The sequence below is a fragment of the Ambystoma mexicanum genome, chromosome 1p (genome assembly GCF_040938575.1).
Source record: "Ambystoma mexicanum isolate Mex_15411 chromosome 1p, UKY_AmexF1_1, whole genome shotgun sequence".
Classification (NCBI taxonomy): domain Eukaryota; kingdom Metazoa; phylum Chordata; class Amphibia; order Caudata; family Ambystomatidae; genus Ambystoma; species Ambystoma mexicanum.
Genome location: NC_090921.1, coordinates 602,706,117 through 602,730,184, shown reverse-complemented (window position 1 = coordinate 602,730,184; position 24,068 = coordinate 602,706,117). Strand labels below are relative to the sequence as shown.

Below are 24,068 nucleotides of genomic sequence, written 5' to 3'. Positions count from 1 at the left end.
AAAAGGCAGGGCTTCTATACCCTTGGCAGATGGCAATTCCTCGCACTTATCATGAATGTGGGTAAAGTCCTCTAAATGTGTGACAGTTCACAGCATTGAAGTAGCAGTGTTACATAGTTTAAATGTTAGACACATAGGTAGGTCGACATGAAGTGCCTTTTAGTAGTCCAAATGTGTTGCCGCACATGCGTGTATCAATGATTCGAGGGGATTGGGTCCTCCGATGTATTCCATATCTATGACAGGTAATCATCACAGCTGTGCTGCTTTGGAAACTTTTTTCGGCGTCTGCGTCCTGCGTCGATGACGTCGATGCGCCGTCGTCGAGGACCTCCTCCGACGTCCGACGTCATCCGATGTGATAAGTAGGACGCACGACGCCCGTAGCCTCAGTTCCGTTTTTTCCGCGAACGTGTTGCTTCGTGAATCTCGGTTAACGCCTCGACTCTTTGGAGTTCTGTTCTTCGAACCTGTTCGTTTTTGTGAGACTCTCCTTCGTGTGAAGATGTCTTCTACTTCGTCTTCAACCCCGCGTCCGGGCTTCAAGAAGTGCGGGGAGTGTGGGTCCAAGATGTTGGTGACGGACTCGCACGACGCCTGCCTCTGGTGCCTCGGGGAGGCCCACATCACGGATGACTGTATCGACTGCCAGTCGCTCACGTCCAAAGCCTTACGTGAACGTAAGAAGAAGTTGTCGGTAGGTCGGGTGTCCAAACCCCGGAAGTCGAAGTCTGTGGGGCTTTCGACGGATGATTCGAGAGGAGACTCTCTGCGTCATCGTCGGAAGTCTCGTGGGTCTCCTTCTAGGAGTCCGTCTCGCCACTCCTCGGCCTCTTCGAGGCATTCTCGGAAGCGCCGACAGCGATCGTCTTCCAGGTCCTCTTCTGAGGAATCTGCCCGGCACGTCGCTTACCCCAGCAGCCGTGCGACGCCGGAGGAATGGGCTTCCTTCGGGAAGAAAATGCTGGCGATTCTCGAGTCGCAGGGTACTAAGCCGTCCGCGCCCCCGAGTGGGGTCGGTCGTGAGAGGTCGAGAGACACCGCTCGCAAGAGTGGTCGGCACGAGTCACGGGAGAGGTCTCGTTCGGACAAGGGGACTCGTTCTCGATGTACCCGTTCCAGGTCCCGGTCCTCGACGCGTTCGAGACCTTGTGCACCTGTGATGTCTTCGAGGAGGACATCGACGTCTGAGGCGTTGAGGGCGTCGACAGGCTTTCTCGAGGCTCCGGCTCCGAGGAAGTCGTCGAAGCCGTCGACGCTCAGGTCGTCGAAGGACACGCTCGGAGCTCCGGCTTCGGGGACTGTGTCGACGCCGTCGATGCTGGCGGCGCTGCATCTGACGTCGACGCCGATTTACTCGACGTCAACGCCAATCCTCTCAGCGCCGATGCCTGTTCTCTCGACGCCGGCGCCGATTCACTCGACGCCCTCGACGCCTTTCGAGGCCGGGGTGTCGGAGGTACCCCGTGGCACGAGGGAACCCCCTAGGAAGGCTCTGGTTAAGAGCAAGCACTCTCGGGTGCCTTCTTTTCGCCACCTGGAATATATTTCAGAGGTGGATGAGGATTCTGATGGCCTGGTTCCTAGTCAGGTTCCAGATGAAATTGTCTCGGGCCATAGTCAGTTTGACGATTTGAGGCAGTCACTGCATGATGCCAGTGGACTGGACACCTCTCCGGAGGTGGAGTTTTGTAGGCCTGAGCCTGGCTCTCATGCCGATTCCTCGTACCGGCGCCTTATGGCTAGGATTTCCGAGTACTTGGGATGGTCTGCTCCCCCAGGGGAGTTTGTGCAGGATGATCTCACGGACATCCTTGATGTTGGTCCCCCAACCGACCCAGTACTGCCGTTTCATATGGCTCTACAGAGAAGGGTGGCAGCGGCTTGGACTACTCTGGAGAGTCTCCCGGCGGTGGGCAGGTCCTTGTCGCGAAAATACCGTCCAGCCAGTAGCGACCCCTGCTACTTGACCAGGCACCCCACTCCGGAGAGTTTGGTGGTGCAGGCGGCCACGGCCCCGGCAAAGCAGGCGTCGTACCCTACCATCCCTCCTGATAGGGACGACAAACATTTTGATGGCTGGGCGAAGAAAGTGTTTTCCTCTGGTGGTATGGCGCTTCAGGCGGCCAACTCCATTTGTGCCTTGTCTCATTTCACACACACTCTGTGGAACTGTGTTGCGTTAGCGGCTGAACATATTCCCGAAGGGGACGAAAGGGATGGTTTCCTTGCTATGGTCCAGGATGGTAAGGATGCCATGTGTGAGTCCGTTCAGTCGGGTTTGGACATGACTGAATGCCTCAGCAGGTCCATGGCGGCGAGCACCGTGATATGCAGGTTTGCGTGTTTGCGGAAGTCGGGGTTTGCTCCTGATGTGCAGTCCCGGCTCCTCAACATGCCCTTTGACAGTGAACACCTTTTTGGCAGCAAGGCTGATGTGAGCCTTGAGAGGTTGCAGACCTCAAAAGCTGCAGCGAAGTCGTTGGGCGTTGCAGTTCGCCAACCTCCGCCTTTTCGTCCTAGGGGACAGCAATGGAGGGGTGGTTCCTTTCGCTATTACTCGTCCTTCAGTAAAGCGAGAGGAGCTGGCAGTCAAAGAGGCCAACGCAGGGGTACCAGAGGTGGACGACAGGGTACCCGTGGTGCCAAGGCCGCTCGGGCAGTTGCCTCTTTGCCCTCAGGTAACGCCGCAGCCGCTACCACTCAGTCATGAGGCCATGTCCCATGGTTCGCCGGTTGGGGGAAGGCTGGCGCAGCATCTTGTAGAGTGGCGTGCCATTACTTCAGATGTGTGGGTTCTGGAGATCATAACCCACGGCTACTGTCTTCCCTTTCAGCACAGGCCTCACGACAATCCACCGGGGAACCTCTCTTTGCAGAGTCCGGATCCGCTCCTTGCGCAGGAAATTCAAGCCCTGCTGGAGAAAGGCGCCATAGAACTGGTGACTGTAGCGGAGAGGAACAAGGGATGGTATTCCCCTTATTTTTTGATTTCGAAGAAAGACGGGGGATTGAGACCCATCATGGACTTGCGCGGTTTGAACAAACTCCTCAGGAAGGACAAGTTCAAGATGGTTACTCTCTCTCAAGTCCTCCAGGCCCTTCAGCTTCAGGACTGGTTGGTGTCTCTCGACCTCAAGGATGCTTACTTCCATGTGCCGATCCATCCCAAGCACAAGAAGTACCTGAGGTTCGCGGTTGGCGACTCGCACTTTCAGTTTCGGGTCCTGCCATTCGGATTGACCTCCGCCCCGAGGGTTTTCACCAAGCTCATGGTGGTGGTGGCAGCGCATCTCAGGCAAGGGGGGATTCACGTCTACCCCAACCTGGACGATTGGTTGATCAGGGGGAGCTCTCCCGAGCAAGTCCTGGATCATCTGTCCGTCACCTGCCACTCCCTTCACAGGCTGGGCTTCTCCCTCAATTTAAAGAAGTCCCATTTGACGCCAACACAGCGGCTCCAGTACATCGGAGCAGTGCTCGACACTTCCCTGGGGCAGTGTTTTCCTCCCCAGGTGAGGGCTCTTCACATTCAGCAGATGGTGCACAAGTTTCAGCATGCCCAGACGCTCCCAGCGTTCGAGTTCTTGAGGTTGCTCGGCCTCATGGCATCCTGCATCCTTCTGGTGCCAGTGGCTCGCCTGCGGATGAGATCTTTGCAGTGGGCACTCAAGATGCAATGGTCGCAGTCCTCCGGCAGGATGTCGGACCTTGTTCAGGTGCCGCCCTCGGTCGCCCGGGACCTTCTGTGGTGGGCCGTCGAAGGCAACTTGATGAAGTGGGCTCCATTTTGGCTTCCCTGGCCGGAGGTGACGATCATGACGGATGCATCCCTCACGGGATGGGGAGCTCATGCCAACGGGCTGACAGTCAGCGGTCGTTGGTCTCCGTCGGAGTCCAGACTCCATATCAATCTGTTGGAGCCGAGGGCCGTCAGGCTAGCGCTGAAGGCTTTTCTGCCGACTGTGCGAGGAAAGAATGTCCTGATCCTGACGGACAACACAGTGGCCATGCACTACCTCAACAAAAAGGGGGGGGCAGGGTCACTTCCTCTGTGCAGGGAGGCGATGCAGCTCGAGTTCTGGGCCATCCAGCAGGAAGTTTCGATCTCGGCAGTTCATCTGGCCGGAGACGAAAACGTGACGGCGGACGCTCTGAGCAGGCAGAGCACAATCTCTCACGAGTGGGAGTTAGCTCAGGAGATTCTCTTGGAGATCTTCGCCCTTTGGGGGACCCCTCAAGTGGATGTCTTCGCCTCCAGTGTCAACCGGAAGTGCGAGAGGTTCTGCTCACGGGAATTTCCTCCAAAAGGAGCCTTAGGAGACGCGTTCGTGGTGGAGTGGTCATTCCCGCTGCTGTACGCGTTTCCTCCAGTCCCCATCATCCCGCAAGTGCTGCAGAGGTTACGGAAGTTCGGTTCCCGGATGATCCTCATTGCTCCGGCGTGGGCTCGGAGGACGTGGTACCCGGACCTTCTCGACTTGTGCATCTGCCCTCCACGTCGTCTTCCCTACCGAGACGATCTGCTCTCACGGGAGGGGGGTCAGGTTCTCCATCCAGAGGTCAGATCCCTCAACCTTCACGCTTGGCTTCTGAAAGGTTGAGGTATAAGGATTGGGACCTCCCTGAAGACGTGATGGAGGTGTTGCTCTCGGCCCGAAGGCCAGCAACAAAGTCTCTGTACCGTTGACGTTGGCGTAAGTTCTGCGACTGGTGCAGAGTTCAGAATGTGGATCCTTTGTATGTGACATCCCCATGGTTCTGTCCTTTTTACTTTCTTTGGCCCACAGGGGCTTGCTAGTGGGTACCATTAAAGGTTACCTGGCGGCGCTGTCCATCTTTAAGCGCTCCTCTGAAGAGTGTTCCTACTTTAAAATCCCTTTAATTTCACAGTTTCTGAAAGGGCTCACTAATGTGTTCCCTCCGTCACCTTTCCTGGTGCCCGGTTGGGATTTAAACTTTGTTCTTAAGTTTCTTATGGGTGCTCTGTTTGAGCCTTTGCATTCTTGCCCTTTGAGGCTGTTAACTCTGAAAACTGTGTTTCTGGTTGCGGTTACTTCCGCTCGCAGAGTGAGTGAGTTACAGGCACTTTCAGTTAAGCCACCCTTCACTGTATTTCATAAGGACAGGGTTGTCCTTGGAGTTCGTCCTTCTTTTCTTCCGAAGGTGGTTTCGGAATTTCATTTGGCCCAGAAGGTTGTTCTTCCGGCATTCTATCCTCCTCCGCATCCTGCTAAGGAAGAGGAGAGGCTCCATAGGCTTGATCCTAGGAGAGCTTTAAGCTTTTATGTTTCACGCATGTCCCGGGTCAGAGTGGACGATCAACTCTTTATTGGTTACGCTGGAAAGCATTTGGGACAGGCTGTGATGAAACAGACTTTGTCTCGCTGGATTATTTTGGCCATCTCGGAGTGTTACCGCTTGGCGGGTAAGGACCCGCCGGCTGGCTTGCGGGCCCATTCTACCAGGGGTATGGCTGCATCTACTGCCCTGCAGAGGGGTGTTCCTATTCGCAACATCTGTGATGCAGCCACCTGGGCTTCTGTACATACGTTTGTACGTCACTATTCCCTCGATTCCATCCGGGGACAGGATCTGGCCTTTGGCAAGGCGGTCCTTTGCTCTGCTATTTGATTGGCAATTCTAAATTTTGATTCTAAATTCTTTCCCTCCTCCTTGCTCTGGTACTGCTTTGGGAGTCTGTCATAGATATGGAATACGTCGGAGGACCCAATCCCCTCGAAGAACAAGTTACTTTCTTACCTGGTAACGTTCTTTCGATGGGATGGTCCGTCGACGTATTCCATATCGCTCCCTCCCTGCCTTCCCCGCTGCAGAATTTCTTTTGCGATTGCAGCTTACGTTCCGAAAGGCTTTGTGTCTGACTGGCAGTTGACTGATGTCACATGTTCTGGGGGGAAAAACTACAACTGAGGCTACGGGCGTCGTGCGTCCTACTTATCACATCGGATGACGTCAGACGTCGGAGGAGGTCCTCGACGACGGCGCATCGACGTCATCGACGCAGACGCCGAAAAAAGTTTCCGAAGCAGCACAGCTGTGGTGATTACCTGTCATAGATATGGAATACGTCGTCGGACCATCCCATCGAAAGAACGTTACCAGGTAAGAAAGTAACTTGTTCTTCTTGATCAGAGCAGGGCAAGAGGGGACACACACATCTGGCTGTCCTGATATCAAAGTAAAGCACCTTAGCCACTATTGCAGCTTCTGTACTCATGGTAAGGTTGTGGTCAAAAGGGATGCTGATATTGCAAACAAGGTGGCAGGGAGAGGTAGAGCACAGTCTCACTCTTCCCACCTGAATTGTCTTCAGAAAGTATCATTGTTATTTCGATCTTGTGTGCAGATTCTGATTTAGCCAATTTACCTCAATCCAAATGACAACATCAATCAGACAGATATCCAGAGATTTGAGGACCACAGGAGGGTTGTCTTGGAAAGAGACATAGAGACGTGTATCATCTGTACACTCAAGGTGATGACTGCAGATGACATTGCCCAGCTGTTTGGCATATACATTATAACAATACAGTAGAGAAGACCGGTTTTTGAGGGACTCCAAAGGGGATAGGAGACATTGCCGACCTACATTATCCCATACGCATGTGCAGGGCAGTGTTTTAAAGGAACGGGTCAACTCATTCAAGAATAGTTACCATAATAGCACCAGATCCCAGACATGAGTCAACAACACGTCATGTTAAAGGCCGCTGATGGGTCCAACACAAGAGGGACTACAACACAGACTCTGTGCATATCCATCAGAAAATCATCCACCATGTTAACCAAGGCATACTTTGTTCGATGACTGCCTCTAAAGTCAGGCTGAGAGGTCATGCTTCATGTAATAAAGATGTAAGAAGCTTGCAATCTTTCTAGACATTCTATCAAAATTCACATTAGTTTAAGAAAAGAGGGCAGCACCACCAGCATCTTTAACTTTCCGCCCAGATAAGGCCCAGACTAACATATTAGGGAGCCAAATAACATCTTCTCTTACATTTTGTTAACAAAATACAATATATACTTCTGAATTGCGATCATAGTAACTATGCCATTTTGCGTGTAATTCCTTTGCACTCTTGAATGAACTTCACTTAATATGATGGCTTCATCCTGTGTTTTTTTCAGATTTCCAGGCCTCTGCAAGGCTCCCTCAGGCAGCGCAGGACATGGAGCAACTGCAGAACAATTACACAAAAGCACTGGAGTACATTGGATGCAAAAACAGATTATCTGCTGGCGGCTGCAGTCGTGAGTATTATTTGTCCTCAGATGTCCCTGACACTTATCTTCTGTTGTGGAAAGACATCCCATTTCCATCCAATCCTGATGAATGGACTGCAACTTGCAGAAGAGCATTGACATCTCCCTATTCAATGCATGACAGTTTCCATTGCAATAGTCCTTTATGTTTAATACAATACCAAACAATGTCATCACTTACACTCTCCAAGCAGAAGGAAAATGCTGATGATTGGGGGCCAGGGGAAATTCAAGGTGCCTGTAGGTCCCTCTGGCTATTATCATGGACCACATTTCAGGACACGTGTGGTGGATATGTCATGGGTGATTGGTGAAATGTGTTTGGAGTAGTGCCCTTTCATTGCTTTGGCTACTTGAGCTCTCAAAAGGCATAACTGTTTATGGTAGGTGAATTTGCTAGTGTGTAGAATGTTTTTCCTCTAGACTTTCTAGAGTGTGCCCATTTTTTTTTTAAGTAGTTTAGTATGAGGTGAGCCATTCTGTTTGTTTCTTGATTGTGAGATTTTTTGGAAGGTTTCTTAGGGGCAAAACAGCCCAATTAAATAATTCTGTTATGCATGTGAACTGGAATTTTGCATCCAGTGTGATTGTTGGTCCATCTGTGGGGACAGTAGATTGGGTTGCTTCTAATCTTTTTAGGAGGGAGTTGATGTGTATTTCATTCGATGGCTTGGTCATGGTAGATGTTTATTTTGATGCGAGTGCAAGATGTGATGTCTCAGTGAATATTGTGAATGGGATAGATAAGTGATATCGCCACGGGAGGTGAACTGGGAGCAGAATATGGTCATGTTTTCATCACAGAAAATGGCATCCAGTGTGTGTCGGCTGTCTGGGTGGGACCCTTAACCATCTGTTTGGGGTGAAGTGCTGCAAAGTTTGCTCCAAGTATTTTACAGAAAAGGGGGGGCCCTGCGTGTTCATTGAGAGTTCGGGGCAAAGCACAAAGTAAACACAGGGTTGTAACTCTCACTATGAATTGACCAAACAGCTATGGTCTAAGTTAAGGTTCAGTTTTCCCAACCAATGAATGTTCTGCTTCTTAAGAGGTCAGAAGGAAAAAGGGAAATAGCAAGGAAAACAAGTAGGGCAAACACGAAAAATATATTCAGTCATACATATTATTTATTGGTATAAACAGAAAAGAAAATTGGTTAAAATGTTTTCATTGTTCATAAAGTCTGCATAAAGTGAACAATGCTATAAAGATTTGCACATAAACTGTTCAGAGAAGTTTTTAGACACAGGGAACACAAAATGACCACTTAAAAGGTTAACATTTACAGACAGGATAATTCAAAGAATGGACATAGGAAAAGAAGAAAAACAAATAATTACACATTAGAGCAAACAAAGTACATAATTAAATTCAAATGTTTGAAGTATTAAATCAAACTTTCTTGTGAGCAAAGGTACCTATCCTTTGTGTATACTCATGATCAAAATCTGATCATGCTGGGTGAAGCTGCCAGTTTACTCCAAGTGACTTTGCAATACCATTGTCCTCTTACTAGAGTCACATTTCTAAATCTCCAAGTATAGTTACTAGTTGACGATCTAAGGCCAGGATGGCAGAGGCATGAGCGGGTTTGTCAGCAAAGTGTGGACTGCAGGAGGGAGGACTGTAGATTAAGAGGATGCTTAATGCAACTGTGGGAGGGATGGAGCCGGTCAGAGAGAGCAATTCAGTTTGGGATTATGTCAGTGGAAGGTGTTGAGACTATGAAGGAGTCTCTGTGCACCATAGATACGCCACTGCCTATGTTATTCTTGTGATTAGCTTAGATGATGTGGATAACAGGGGACTGATGATCAGAGAGCCACGTGTCTGTGATGAAAAGTAAGACTATCTGGTCTTCAGAGAAACCCTAAAAAATGTCTGAGGATCTCTCAGATACAGAATGTGCATTAATCAGGAGGCATCTTGAGTCTTTCATTTTTGGTAACTGCAGATTAGATGATTTCGTAGGAGTCAGGTTATGTAAAGTTTTGTTGCTGAAATAGGGCTGGTTAAGAGAGATTGGGTGGGAGGGTACACCGGTGTGTTGATTTACTAAGCACAAAGGGTTAAGGTCTATAGGTGATGGAATATAATGCCTGTATGTGTTTGGCTTGTAGGCACAACTTAAAAGTAAACTAGTTATGTACTTGTCATGCAGGCAGCAGTACTATGTCAGCAGTTATTGTGGATGTGCATACACACTGATTCAATCTCCCTAAAGGCTAAGGGTGCAGGCACACAATGAAGCTATGCAGTAGTTAGGCAGGTGCAAAGCGTGTCAATCTATTATGCAGATGTCATGAGCAAAGCGCTATGACGCAGGCTCGTAATATGCTAGGTATGCAGGAAGGTACAAAGAAGCAAAACTGGCTGTGTGCTAGGTGTGCAGGTATCTATATTAAGTTACATAGTTGTTATGAAAGCATGTCTACATGCAATTGAGTTCATCTAGCTATTTGCTAGGTAGCAGGCAACAGTGACTCAACTATACAGTAATAGTTAAATATGCCCAGGTGATAAGATTATCTATCAATGTGCTTGGCATACACGTAGCACAATAAGTTAATTCAGCAACATGCCAGATATGCTGGCTGTATAAAAAGTCTTAAAAGTGGGGGTCAACGCAATGATTCAATCTAGCTGTGTGTTGTGTGTATGTGGACACCAACAGAGGCTATGTGCTTGGTATACAGGCACATACAATGAGTGAAAATAATCTATGTGTTAGGCATGCAGTGAGCAGTATGGTGAGAAGCACAGCTGAAGTGAGTACTGACTCCATGATTAACAGGTGTGTGTTAGCTATGCATGCAGCAACATAGTTAGCTGTGTTTCAGTCTCATCTACATCTGTGCAAAGTCTCAAACTAGCTATGTAAGGTACCCCAATGGCTCAGTGTAGCTATGTGTCAAAACAAATAGTTAATCGAGCTATGTGTTATGGCTCAGCAGTATATAGATCTCTACAGAGTTAGTGGATGCTAAACACGCAGTCTAGATAATTGCTACTCATGCAGTTTTAACACAATGAGTCAATGCTGATTTTTTGATGGACTTTCAAGCAAAACAAAGATTCAGTCAAGATATGTCTTATGGATCAGCAGTATGATGAGCTATACAAACTAAAATGTGCTGTGTAGGCTAACGCAATGATTCAATATCCATCCGTGCTGGTAGTTCAAGGACACATAGCGTGATCTAGACAGGTGTGGTGTGCATGTACAAACTATAAGGCTATGCGTAAAGTATGCAGGAAAACAGTGAATCGGACCAGATTATGTGCCAGATATGTGGGCTGCAGTGTAATTAACTACAAAGATGTGTGGCTAGCATAATGATTTAATCTAGCTGTGTGGCAAGGAGTTCAGGCACATATATCAGGATCCATTACAGATGTAATTGTACAGATTCACAGTCAGAAGATTCAAATAAGTTATGTGGTATGTGTGCAGGAAAGATTAAAGCATAGTTTCACCTTACCTGTATGCTATGTTGTCTCTGACTAAATGGTGTTGGTATCAGGGACAGGGCAAAAGGAGAGTAGAAGGCCCCCTTAACCTATGCCCTTAACCCGGGCAAACCGTATTAGGCTAACTGTAGAAATAGGACTTGGGAAGGGCTCAGATACTTTACTGGGCCTATTGGTTGACTGGATTTCTTAAAGGTAAAGGTATTGGGGGATGCAAAAAGACTCCTTGCAAAGTGGGCTTTGTTTTTCAAAGGCAAAAAACAGAGGGGAAACTACCAATCCAGCTAAAAGCACAAAGGGCTTAAAAAAAAGAAATTATTATTATTAATGTCGGCAAGTACATTTACTTACTAACAATGCATCAAGCAAATGACATATATGCCAGGCAGCCAACATAATAAATAGATAATCCCATAATCCTACTGCATTTCCAGAACATAAGGTCCTAGTAACCCCAGTTTAGATACAATCCCTTACAACTGGGAAACATATTCCTGACCATCCATACTACCTCCAGTTTGTGTCAGAACTAAAAAGCTGCAAAACTTGTCCCAAATGTCTTTTGGCTGTGATGCAGAATACATGAATTTGTAGCTGAGGCTACGGTACGAGACGTTTTTTTCTGCACGCACCACTGCGACACCAAGAAGCTGGTATTATATTTAGAGTCGCAGAGGTTCAAGAGTGACGTCAAAAAGAAGTCCCCCACTGGTTGCCTTTCTTTCTGTAATTAGTTGTAAGGATTTGGCAATAGTTTTCTTTTTTAGTATAGGCCTTGTTACTTTGACAAGATGCCACAAGGACTGCCTTATTTTTCATTTGATGGTCGAAGCTTACTCCCATCTTAGTTTTAGGTTTAGGTTAGGCATTTTTTCCACCCTGCTTTTACAGTTTAATAAACACTCTTGAGCTGTGATCGCTTGTGTCTGTCTTTACTATTGCCACCATGAGTTCTTTACACTCCACATCGGACAAAACAGAACAACGCATATTGTGCTTGTGCCGGCTAGCCAGTATATCTCAAAGTGCAGTGCTGCAAAGCCCCCTCTACCATAAGACTGTCATGTCTTCCCATTTCTTCCGGACCGTGCCAGCATGCCACAGAAACTGGGAGAGCAAGCTGTGTATGTGGGCGATGAACTTCCTTACCAGCCATATGGGGACATTAGCAAATGTGTATAATAGTTTGGGAAAAACTAGCATTTTGATGAGCCCAAGCCTACCAGCCGATGACAATAGCATATGCTCCTATTTGGCGCATTTAGCTGTCCAGTAATCTACATGTGCATGGTCATTATTGGAGAGTAATGTAGCCTGGTTGTGAGATACGATGACCCCTAAGCACCTAAATTGATCGGGTGCTCATTTCAGGGGAACCCTCCATGCCGAGGCATGGCTGTGGAGTCTGTTAGCAGAACCATCATGGATTTAGTGTAATTTACTGTGAACCCAGAGAATTCCCAAAAATATGTGAAGTCCTCCATGATGGGATCCAGGTTCCTATGCGGGTCCCTAACGTACAGTAGTACGTCACCTGCATTAAGTGACATGACCTCAGGCAGGCCAGAAATTCATTTATCCGGTTCCTGTTACAGTCCCTAATTAAATCCACCATAGGCTCTATCGCCAAGGTGAACAAAATAGGTGAATTGGGCAGCCCGGGCTGGTAGCCCTTTCCAGCACCAGCAGGTCACACAGGATGGCATTGACCAAAACTCGAGCTAATAGGCTGGTATAGAAGAGTTTCATGTTTTTAACCATCTGCTCTCCTAGCCCGCATTTGGTGAGTGTGGCAAAGAGATATTCCCACAATACCATGTTGAATGCCTTCTGCGTGTCTAGCACTACTGCAGCAGCAGAGGCCTCAGGCGATAAACGAGCCATGATATTGAAAAGCTGGTGTACGTTCAAGGCTGTGGAGTGGCCTGATGCAAACCCAGCCTAATTTTGGTGGATCATATGGGGGTTTAGTGGCAGTAGTCGATTAGCTATGATTTTGGTGTATATTTTGGCATCCACATTCATCAATGACAGTGGCCTATACGACCCACATATAGTACTGGCCTTCCTGGGCATTAGCAATACTGTTATCGTGGCTTGACAGACCGAGTCTGGGAGTAGGTAGTCCAAGAGGGATTCCTACCATACTGTCAGGAGATATGGAGCAAGGACAGCCCCAAATTCCATATTGAACTCAGCGGTCAATGGGGCAGGAGCGGGAGATACTTCATGATTCGCTTAATATCTTCTTCGCAAACCAGGGCATTAATCTGGTAAGTGGAGCTATCCAACATCATAGATTTAGGGATAGTACCTAGGAGCTTCTGGATCTCCCTCTCCCCTACGGGGGAGCAGCATGATATAGCTATTCATAAAACTTATCGAGGACGGCTGTAATGTCACGATCAGTGTAGTGGATAGTGCCCAGGTCGTCAATAATGCTGCCTATATAGTGGGAGCCTTGCTCCTGTTGTATCTATCTTGCTAATTACTGGCCAGGGCAGTCCAACTCCCCATACTTCCTCGCCGCTATGGGTTTTGAGAAATATTTCACCTCTTTAGCTGCATGGCTTCTAAACTGCTCCAGTTGGTACGGATAGCCGCAAGACCTTCTGGGGTAGGTTGGGTTGTGTAAGCATTCTACAGCTCCTTGAGCTTCTCTTCACACTTTTGCATATCCCTTGTAATTGGTTTGAGGACTCCAAATTCTTTGGACATCACCACCCCCCTGATGTAGACATTAAAAGTTTGCCCCAGTATGCCATAACACACCTCATTATTGTTGTTATTTTGGAAGTATACGCGGATGTCCTGATCAATGTCAATTCTGAACACTAGATCTTGCCGGGCCTCAGATTTATACCTTCAGCTCGTGGGCTTCCATGTTGGGGGACTCATGTCTAATTGCAACAATACTGGCGAGTGTTCCGAAAATGTGGATGGGAATATCCCAGTGTGCCCATCAGCTGGCCGACAACAGGAACATGTCTATTCTAGAGGCCATGCCATGAACCATAGAGTAGTATGTGAAGTCACGTGCATGAGGGTGCAGCTTTTTCCACACTTTACCTAGCCTCAACCTGTCCATGAAGCCTAGTATGCAACGAGCCGCCCTAGTTAATGGTCTTGGTGCATTGACGGTCCTGTCAAGCTGTATGTCAAGTATAGTTTTTAAGTCACCCTCCCATATAAACTGAGTGAGCGGGTACAGGTCCAATATCCCTGCAATCATAACAACTCGGGTCATCCAGATTTGGCCCACACGTGATCACAAGAACTGTTTCCACACCAAGCAGTTTACACTGTGTGAACACATATCAACCATTTCGTTGTTGCTAACCATTTTTATCGCAGCTCCAAGAATCAACAGAAGAAGCAGATACCTGATCGAGCACATAAACAGCAAATCACCACCGAATCTTCTAGGTACGTATAACGCACCACTCCAGTGGACACTGGCTGCAGGTATGGCTACCCACGCACATCAGAATACAGCAATGACTAAGACAAAATTTGGTTGTGCTGGTCATAATTCTCCGCCTACTTACACCAAACTACCCCTCAACACCTCTGACATCAGAATGCATTGAGGACCTATGACAAATTTGGGTACGCTGAACACATAGCAAGTCTCTAGCACTCACACCATTTCCTGACTCCTCTCAGCCCCCATCCACATGCCTGTCTGCATGGGCTGCTCTCTACCAGAGCCTTGCCAGCCCTGCTAAGTTTTATTCAGCCAAATGCAAACTTGCATTCTAATCTTACTCTATGACCTCCAACACTCTGGACTTCGGTTCTCCGAGGGCGTTTCCACTACCAGCACTTTGAGACTTGAGACTATAATTATGGTAAAAGGCACAATATAAATAACAAGTACAATACAATACAATACAATACAACACAATACAATACAATACAATGCAACAATACATGTGGCTTCTCAGCAGAGTGAATTTGAGTGATTTATGGATTTGTGTGACAACCCCCCCCCCCTAGATTGAGAGGAGTAATTTGAGAAAAATCTGTTTTGCCTTTGCAACCGCAAAACCAGCATTGATCCCATCCATAGCATGTCTCCTGAAGGAAAATAACATTGACCCTATTCCTATTAATATATGGCAACAGTTTTCTAGAATGTGAGCAGGTGTCTAACCCTCTAACATTCCAACTCAGGGCATTAATCAAAACCAGAATGTCAGATACCTATAGAGATCTCAGCCCTTACCGTGGCCAGCCATGCCTGTAGCATATAAGGTGTATTGTAGCAAGTGAGTTCCACAGCCAATCAAAGTGCCCTTGCCATGCCAACACCACTGGAACCTTCCCATGCCATGCCTCACCACTGGAACCTTCCCTTCCCCCCCTGAAGCACTCTCTTCTGCACCCTCTTCTCAAGAAACCCTCAGCCGACCCCTCCTGCCCGACTATCGCCCGATCTCTATCACTCCTTTCCTGGGCAAACTCTTGGAAAAGCTGCCCATCTCCCAGCTTAATCTTCACACTGAATCTGCTGGTTGTCTCCATGACTATCAGTCTGGCTTCAGAGCAGCCAGAAGCATCGAACCTGCTCTCCTGAACATCTATGAAGACCTGCTCTCTAACCTTGATGCTAATCACCCCTTTGTCCTTTTCCTACTCAATCTCTCTTCTGATTTTGACACGGTCAACCATGCCATCCTGCTCAACCGGCTCCGTCATAACCTGGGTATCACTGATCAGGCCCGGGCCTAGCTGACCTCTTTCCTCTCCAATCGACCCTCCCAGGACCAACTTGGGTTCTTCCTCTCCTCTATCCTACTCTCTACCTGTGGTTTTCCCAAGGGTCTAACCTTTCTCCCTGGCTGTTCAACCAATACCTGGCACCTTTCGCTCACTGCATTGCTGCTTTCTGCTACAACTTTCATTGCTATGCCGATGACACTCAGCCCATTTTCAGGCTCCCCTCTGCCACCTCTTCTCCCTCTCTCATCTCGGATTGTCTGTCGCAATCAAGGAGTGGTGTGCTGCCAATGATCTCTGCCTTAATGCCAGTAAGACGGAGATCCTCCTCATCGGCACACCTGCACCTTCCTTTCCTGTCACTCTCTGGCTGGCCTCTATTGGCCCTCTTCCTGCTCCCACCTGTGAGACTAAGAACCTCAGGGTCATCTTCGACTCCACACTCTCCTTGTCTCCTCACATCTCTGATGTCTCTAAGAAGTCAAACTACCAACTGCATCTCCTCAGAGGTATTCTTCCTTTCCTCACCTTCCCCCAGAGTCTCACTGTCTCCAGAGCTCTGGTTCTCTCTAGGCTGGACAACTACAACATCCTCTTTTTAAATCGGACTGCCTCTACTCTCCGCCCGCTGCAACTCATCTAGAACAGGACAGCAAGACTTGTCCTTAGCCTCAAGCCCAGGGAATGTATCTCTCCAGCCCTGGAATCTCTCCATTGGCTCCCAGTGGCTGCAAGTATCAAGTTCAAGACCCTCTGCATTGTACACAAGGTCTTCTCAAGCCTGGGACCACAATACATCCAATTCTCTCTTCGGAAATATGTTCCTACTCGAGCTCTTCGCTCCTCCACCTCCAACTCCCTCAGGTCAGTCGCTTCTCCAAGCAACTAGTTGGGGGTAGAACTCTATCTTCGGCTGGTGCCTCCCTCTGGAACAGCCTTACTGCCTCTCCGAAACTTGAGCAGAACCATCTCCGGTTCCGGAAGCACCTCAAGTCCTTCCTGTTTGCTTCTGCCTTCTCACTTCCTCTCTCCTGCTGATCTCCTGTCTGACACTGCACTGGTCACCTGGCTACCCTCTGAATTCGGGCCCAGGTCCCTGCCTGCCCAGTTGCACACCCGCACTGCCTCCTGGCAACCCTTGCACTTGGGTCTGTATTTGTAACCCTACAGTCCCCTTACCTGCACTTATTGGACACCTGCTGTCTGCACTTCAACCCTCGCACTTGCCACCTGTTGGCCGCACTACTTGTTGTTTTTGATCTCTTGTACGGCACTCTCCCATCCTCCCATTCCCCTGGAACTCTTCCACTCCCCTCTCCCCTTGCGAAATCTCAATGTCACTAGGCCTAGTAAGATCGTTGTCTTTGGGGGTCATTACGAGTTTGGAGGTAGCCATGGTGCTATTAGCGCCATGGCTGCCTCCAAACTCGTGTCTGGGTTCCTTGAATGGGGACTTACTGGGTCATTCCAACCTTGGAGGACCCGGTAAGTCCCCATTCAAAATACCCATCCCCATTCCCATTCGAGCCCCCATAGGGCGCAATGGGAATGGGAAGGGAGCTAATAACGGGCCTTTAAATAATGGGCCCGTTATAAGTTCCATGGTCCCTTAGCGGCTACCGCTAAGGGTGGCTGGTAAAACCAGCCGTCCTTAGCGGGAGCCGCTAATAGACCTCGTAATGCGGCGGTAAGGGGTTAACGGCACCGGCATCCTTTCCGGTGCCATTAAACCCTTACCGCCGCACTCGTAATGAGGCCCTTCATCCTCCCTCTGTTTCCCCTCCCTTGCCTTGTCGCTCCTTGAAACACTTGTGTATAGGCGTGTTATAAATGCCATATCATATCATAACATTTTAACATATAAAAAATCCAACAAAAAGCCTCCCACCCCTCCCTCTTCCCCCTCCAATTAGGGTGATGTAAACCCCCCATCCCCAACAACATCACCACCCCACCTCAGCAACCTAGCATATTGGGAGCCACTGCCAGTGCTTCTGGGCAACAATATTACTCGCACCATCCTACTCATACACAGGATTATTAACTCTAGCAAATCCAATTATGCGCCCAAGTTCCTATGTTCAGCCACTAGGGGGATTTAGCTCCTGATTGTCAGCATTCCGAGCTGTACCATCCCTAAGGTTTGTGGGGAGAGGGATGGTAGCCTCAATAAAGGCTATCAGCCTCATTACGAGTCTGGCGGTAACCGAGCCGGAAAAGCCGGCATGTTACCGCCGGACCCGTATTATCATTCTGCCTCTGTGATTCCCGGAATCACTGGGGCATTACAAGCCTGGTGACCCGGGAATTCCGGAGGCGGAATTGTGTAAGTCCCCATTTCCATGGAGCCCCATAGGACTCCATGGGGATGGGGACAATGGAAACACTGGTTCCGTCCATGACAGAGCCGGTGTTTCCATGTCCGCCTGCAGGCAGGTGGTGTTAAAACAGCCAGGTCAGACCTGGCGGGAGTGACACCTTCCGCCTGCAGGACTCTTAATCAGCTGGTCTGGAAAGAACGGTGGTGGCAGTTTTACCAAAACCATTCTTTCCGGACTGGCTGGGTGGTAATGAGGCCATATGTCCTCATCTGGAAGTGTAAAGAAGAAGGTCTTTCCCCTATGTTGAAGATGTAGTCTGGCTGGCAAGACCATTGCATGGGGTATGGCCCGATCCATTAGCAGCTTCATGGCACCATTAAATGAGCACTACTCCACCTGCACCGCCGTTCAGAAGTCTGGGTATACATGGATCACGGTAGATATAAACAGTAGGGGTCCCTTCTCCCTGGCCAGTCGCAGTATTTTTGTCTCATTCCCTTTAGTTAAATAAATGAGCAATTACTGGCATGGGGAAGCACCAGGCCTGGGCCTCATCATTGGTATTCTATGGGCTCTTTCCACCACAAACATAAATCAATCAAGCGCAGGGCCCAGTACGTCTTTGAGCAGGATTTCAATCAGCAACTCCATAGCTTCCTGGCCCACTTGTTTTGCTCGACCCATAATTCTCATGTTATTGCGTTTGGAGCGCGATTCTAGGTCATCGCATTTTTGAAGGGCTCATTTAAGGTCTTTAATAGTTGAAGCCATCTGAGCCTTGAGCAAATTGATATCTTCTGCCGTATTTATTTGGACTCCAGCCTCAGTCACCCATGCACTCTCGCGCTCCTTCTTGGCATTCAGAATTTCATTTGTGTCCATAACGTCGTCCAATTTTGTATTTATGTAGGCAAATCCTGTATGCATACTCTCCAAGTTCTGGCGGAGGTCTGGAGATTCACAGACCTTATTGCTCTGGGTCACAGCCTGTCTTTGCGGCCTGGCGGGTGAACACAATCATATTGCACAGTTTTTTCCCACCTCAGCTCCCTTTGTCATGTTGAGGGACCAGCTTGTAGTCCAAAGTGCCTAGGGAGCTCGGCTTCAATGCACTTCAGAAGGATGCAGGTTTCCCCTCCCTCAAGGGCAGTGAGTAACCGACAAGCTCCAGACAGCTCCATGGGGGCACTGGGCCAGATCGGCGAAACCAGGTGTAAACTCGCACAAGATAGGCCGTTAACAGCATTGCTCCAACTGCTGTAGCAGGTTTCACATAGCTGCCTGCATCCTGCAGCCGCAGGGCCAGAGTCCGGTGCCCCTAGAGCCAGTCAGCCCAGCGCTCAGCCGCCCAGACCCAGTATATTATAGACAGTGGGGCAAAAACTCACTAACCTTCCAAGTGGTGCATATAAGAGAAATCCAAAAACCCTGTGCCCACGCCGTGGTAGGTTTGGCTGTCCTAAGAAACCAGCCGCTTGTTTCTTTTTTTTGAGGCTGCAGCCAGGGTCCGCCTTGCATGCGCCAAAAAAATATTACAGAAATTATTTTTCGGTATTTAAAAAAAATAGATGGCGTGTGGGCTAAAGGCGTAAAAATGTACAGAGGTACTTGGGGTGGGGCTACAACTAGAAAAATAAATGGGGGGCTTAAAGTGGGAGTGTCCAAACAAAGACAAAAAATACATCATTTATTTTTCAATAAAACAGTTTTTGGTAAAACACGTTTCGGTACCATCACATGGAACACTGTGCACCACTGGCAGCCCCACATGTAGGGGGTTGCCTTGTCATCCCAGCATTCAGTACCATGCTCGTGAACCTGGGTAAATGGGTTTGGACCAGAGCGTTGAAACCACTAGGTGTGCGTCACCCCTATTCACCTAATACTCCAATTATTGTGGGTGAATGCCTGGATGTGTGTGAGCTAGGGGTTGTGCGGTCCTGGGGCATCAAAGGTGCATCTACCTGGGGAGACATGCATGATGAGAGGAAATTCAGAGACCTGGATAGTCTGCTCCGACTTGAAGGTCTCCCTAAGGGACAGTTTTTGAGATATATGCGGGTGGTCCGGATTGCCAGGCGCTGGTGGGAATCATGGCGTGCAGAGCCAGATGTAAACTCACTGCTGGCCCTCTTGTACAGCTTAGAAGATGGCTGGAGGCCTGTTTCTAGACCTTACGACTGCCTGCTACAGGGAACTAGTACCAGAAACTCAGCATTGAGGCGGACGTTGAGTCTGACATATCTGATACACAGTGGCAAGGAGTACTTATTTTTTACCAGACATGTTTCCAGGAATGCCGGGTTCCGCCTGCTGCAGTTTAATGTGTTGCACCGTACCTACATGACCCCGGATAGGGTGGCTAAATTTAACCTGATCCCTACATCGGCTTGCCCCTGGTGCGAGTAGTAAGCCGCTGACTTAAAACACCTGTTCTGGAAATGTGCTAAGGTGCAGAGGTTCTGGGCTCAGATTGAACGGGATTGTACCGCAGCTGGAGTCGCCAGGTACCACTAGACCTCACTTGAATGTTTGTTGGGTGTGTACCCTCGGCCTGGTAAATGTAAACATGTAGTCAAGTTTATGGACCTCACGTGCGCTCTGGCCGAAAGATGCATTGCTATGGCTTGAAAACTTAAAAGGGGCCACAATATGCACTCTGGCTTCATGACTTTCACCTTTGATGTGAGGCTGAGAGTACGGCGTGGCTTAGAACATTGCAATACCACAACAAATCCATGGCTGCCTTTGAAGCCTTGAGGCAACTCACCTTGATAATGTTCCACCACTCGGATGATAAGCCACCTAAATACGCCCTTTGTTTGTTTGAAATACTACATTCTGCGCAATTGAGCTCTGTTTTCCAACATGATCGGAGGATTGGTTCCCTTGCGCTCTTGCCGACCTTGATGTACCCCCACACCACAGAGACTGTTTGTTAAAGTACTGTGCGTTCAAGCCTCAGTTTTACGTTTAAATTTGTTATTGTTTGTATACATTTTGTTTACGTGGAATGAGTTGCATTTGACTCCTGATGTAAACTCTGTATTGAAATGCCAATAAACAAATGATAAAATACAAATAAAAACAATTTAAAAGGAGGCCGGATCCAAAAGCTCCCCTGCAGCTGTGAGCAGGCTGCATCATGAGTTGCTGGAGCCTGATAGGTCTCTCTGTGGACAGCCCCCCTCGTCACCTCACCCATCTCCAGAATGTCACCGGCTGGTTCCGACAGCCAGGTTCTTAAATTGCAGCGGGCACCCAACTGTGGGACCAGGACTAGGGCTCTGCTGTGCGGATAGTGGACGGCAGCCTCAGCAGAAAGCAGCTCTTTCTTGGGCTGCACAACAGCACCACCAAATCGGACTTGTCTAAAGGCTAAAGAAAGGGATGGAATATTGTGATTCAAGTTAAAAACAGATAAAATGTACCGCAAACAGTACACACGGGGCTTTTTTCAAGACACAACAAAAGCTGGGGAAATTTGGATTCAAGGTACAAACAAATCAAAATACCTTAAGTAGGACAGTGAGGCAGCTCCTTGTAAACACCCAAACACTTCTCCAAACAAAATGCAGTGCTCTGTCTTTCCTGCCTCTACTCCATAAGCCTGGGGGTTGGGAGGGTCTCAGGTGACTTCCTGGGCCTATTGAATTCCTGGATTTCTTAAAGGGATTGTGTGTTACAATGACTCTGTTGTTTCAAAGGCTAGAAAACAGTGGGAAAACTGACAATCCAGCTAAAAGCACAAAGTGGGAATTTCTAAAGACTTAAAAAGGGAAGGAAAATTAGGATTCAAGCTAAAAACAAATAAAGAAAAACCTCAAGGAGGTCACAAAGGGCTTTCTAAAGGCTTAAAAAAGTGAGGGAAAATCGGGATTCAAGCTATGAAGAATTCTGTAGTGAGAAACAAATCCTACCACAATGACTGGTTTACTAAAGATTTAAGTGAAATCAAGGGAGCAAAAAGATAGGCTGCATGCCCCTGGATGAAGATGAAATCTGATCATAGAAAAGCCGGGAATTAATTTAGGATAACCTATACAATTGCCATATATAATGCTAAGAAAGATTTATATGTTACTAGGGCTAATAACAGAGTTAAAGAACGCTTCAGAATTGTAAAGGAAATTGAAAACCCCAGACAACAGACAATCTCATTTACATCTTCAAAAAATGACTGTAATCGAATTGAAAAAGCTTTTGCTGATAAAGTCCTAGGGGGCACAGATAAGATTAAAACATCAGTAGCGGTTGTTCCTGATGATAACCCCCCATCTATGAATAATCAGATCATGATTAGTGATCCCTCTGGAAACCATGGAGATGGAAGTACAGGACCTTACCTTCCAGTATACAAACATAGCAGGACTCTTGGAAACTATGAAAAGCATGCATCCCACATCTTGCTGAGGGACATCCTTCCTTCTCAGATAATTCTAGCCAATGGAAACATTTTGGCCCATTCCTCACCCGATTAATACATTCCTCCTTTAGACAGGAAGAGGTTCCCAGAAGCATAAAGCGAGTTACGATCACACCTCTAGTAAAAAAAAAAGTGGGGAATGATCCCAATGATATATCCAATCTTAGACTGATCACAAACACTCTTTTTTTCCTGAAAATTGTCGACAAAAAATTCCCAGATTTTTTGGAACACCAGAATGTTCTTCATCAAAAACAGTCATGCTTTAGGCCACACCGTAGTACGTAAAGTGCCCTGGTTGATCTACAGTCTACAGTCAGAGATGCTGGACATTTTGAATGTGGCCTGCTGGTCCATTTGGACCTTTCTGCGGTTTTCGATTTAATGGATCATGACACCCTAATGGCAGCCTTGGAAAAAACAGGAAAGTGTTCTTCAAGTGTTATAAAGTGGATCCACTGATTCTTGTCTGAAAGAGTCTCAGCCGGTCATTGGAGGAGGCTTTGTTAGATTATGCTCCAATTACCTTTGGAGTGCCCCAGGGGGTATGTCTGTACCCTGCCCTCTTCAACCTTTATATCAAGCCTTTGTGTGATCTATTGGAGGTTTTGAATATCCGCTTTACCAACTACGCTGATGTCACGTTTAATGAGATTGGATAGAATCTACGAACAGGACTGTCTGAGATTAAATGACGTTTTTAAAATTGCATAACAGTGGATGGTGGAACACTGGATGTGTCTGAATGATGCTAAATCCGAGTTGCTGCTGTTCGGTTTTTCCTCCCACTGATCAAAATTAGATCAAAGATACACCAAATTCATGCTTGATGGTTATGTGATCAAAACAGAGACTAAAGTTAAAACTCTGGGCACAGTCCTGGATTGTAATGTTAGCACAGATGCCCAAGTGAATAACATCAATCATAATACTCAATACCACCAGAAACTTCTCAGAGAAATTAGACCACTGATCCCAGAACAAATTGTGAAACACTGGCTAGGGCCACCATTCTTTCCAGAATGGATTATTGCAATGCACTATTGGGAGGTGTGTCCAAAAAGAATTTGCACACCCTACAAGTGGTTCAAAATAATGGTGTGCGCATTATAAAACAAGTACCTCGTGGTGAATATATTACTTCGAATTGCAGGTGTCTTCACTGGCTCCCAGTAAAACAAGAATCACATTTTAAATAGCAGTCTTTACTCATAAAGCCATCTATGGCACTGCACAAGACTACCTAAAGAAAAGAATTACCATTTATCAACCTGCAAAAACACTGCATTCAAGTAACACTATGTTGCTAAATTGTACGTGCCCTAAACGGATGAAAGCAAATGGGAAATCGTTTCCACACATAGCATTCTCCGTTTGGAATACCCTTCCATTGTATCTATGCCTGGATTGCAGTTTATCCTAATTTTTTTGAAAGGCCTGAAAACACACCTGGTTGATTAGCTGCTCATTATGATTTCTAATTGACATATGAGCTTGAGTCTTATGTAATTCGTATTGGCCTGTGCTTCTTCGTGTGTCCATGCCCTGATGCCTGTCTGGCTTTCGGCGTGTAATAAAACCATATCAAATAAAATAAAGAACGACTAAAGAAATACCTCCAGCAGGACACAGATGGCTTTCTAAAGGCTTAAAAAAGGGAGGGAAAATCGGATTCAAGCTGAAAACAAATACAAAAAATTCTCAAGCAGGACACAAAGGACTTACTAAAGCTTTAAAAAAGGGAGGGAAAATCGGATTCAAGCTAAAAACAAATCAAAATGTCCTCAAGCAGGACAGAAATGGCTTTTCTAAAGGCTTAAAAAAGGGAGATAAAAATCAT

The 24,068-nt window shown here is 47.5% G+C and overlaps 1 protein-coding gene across 1 annotated transcript in view; it reads left to right on the top strand.

The window, feature by feature from the left end:
* LOC138576626 (CD209 antigen-like protein E) overlaps positions 1 to 24,068 on the top strand; it is a 221,191-nt gene that overhangs the window by 107,650 nt on the left and 89,473 nt on the right. Inside the window, exon 4 of the mRNA XM_069649569.1 lies at positions 7,156 to 7,278. Coding sequence (XP_069505670.1) covers positions 7,156 to 7,278 — 123 coding nt within the window. The remainder of the gene's footprint in view (positions 1 to 7,155; positions 7,279 to 24,068) is intronic.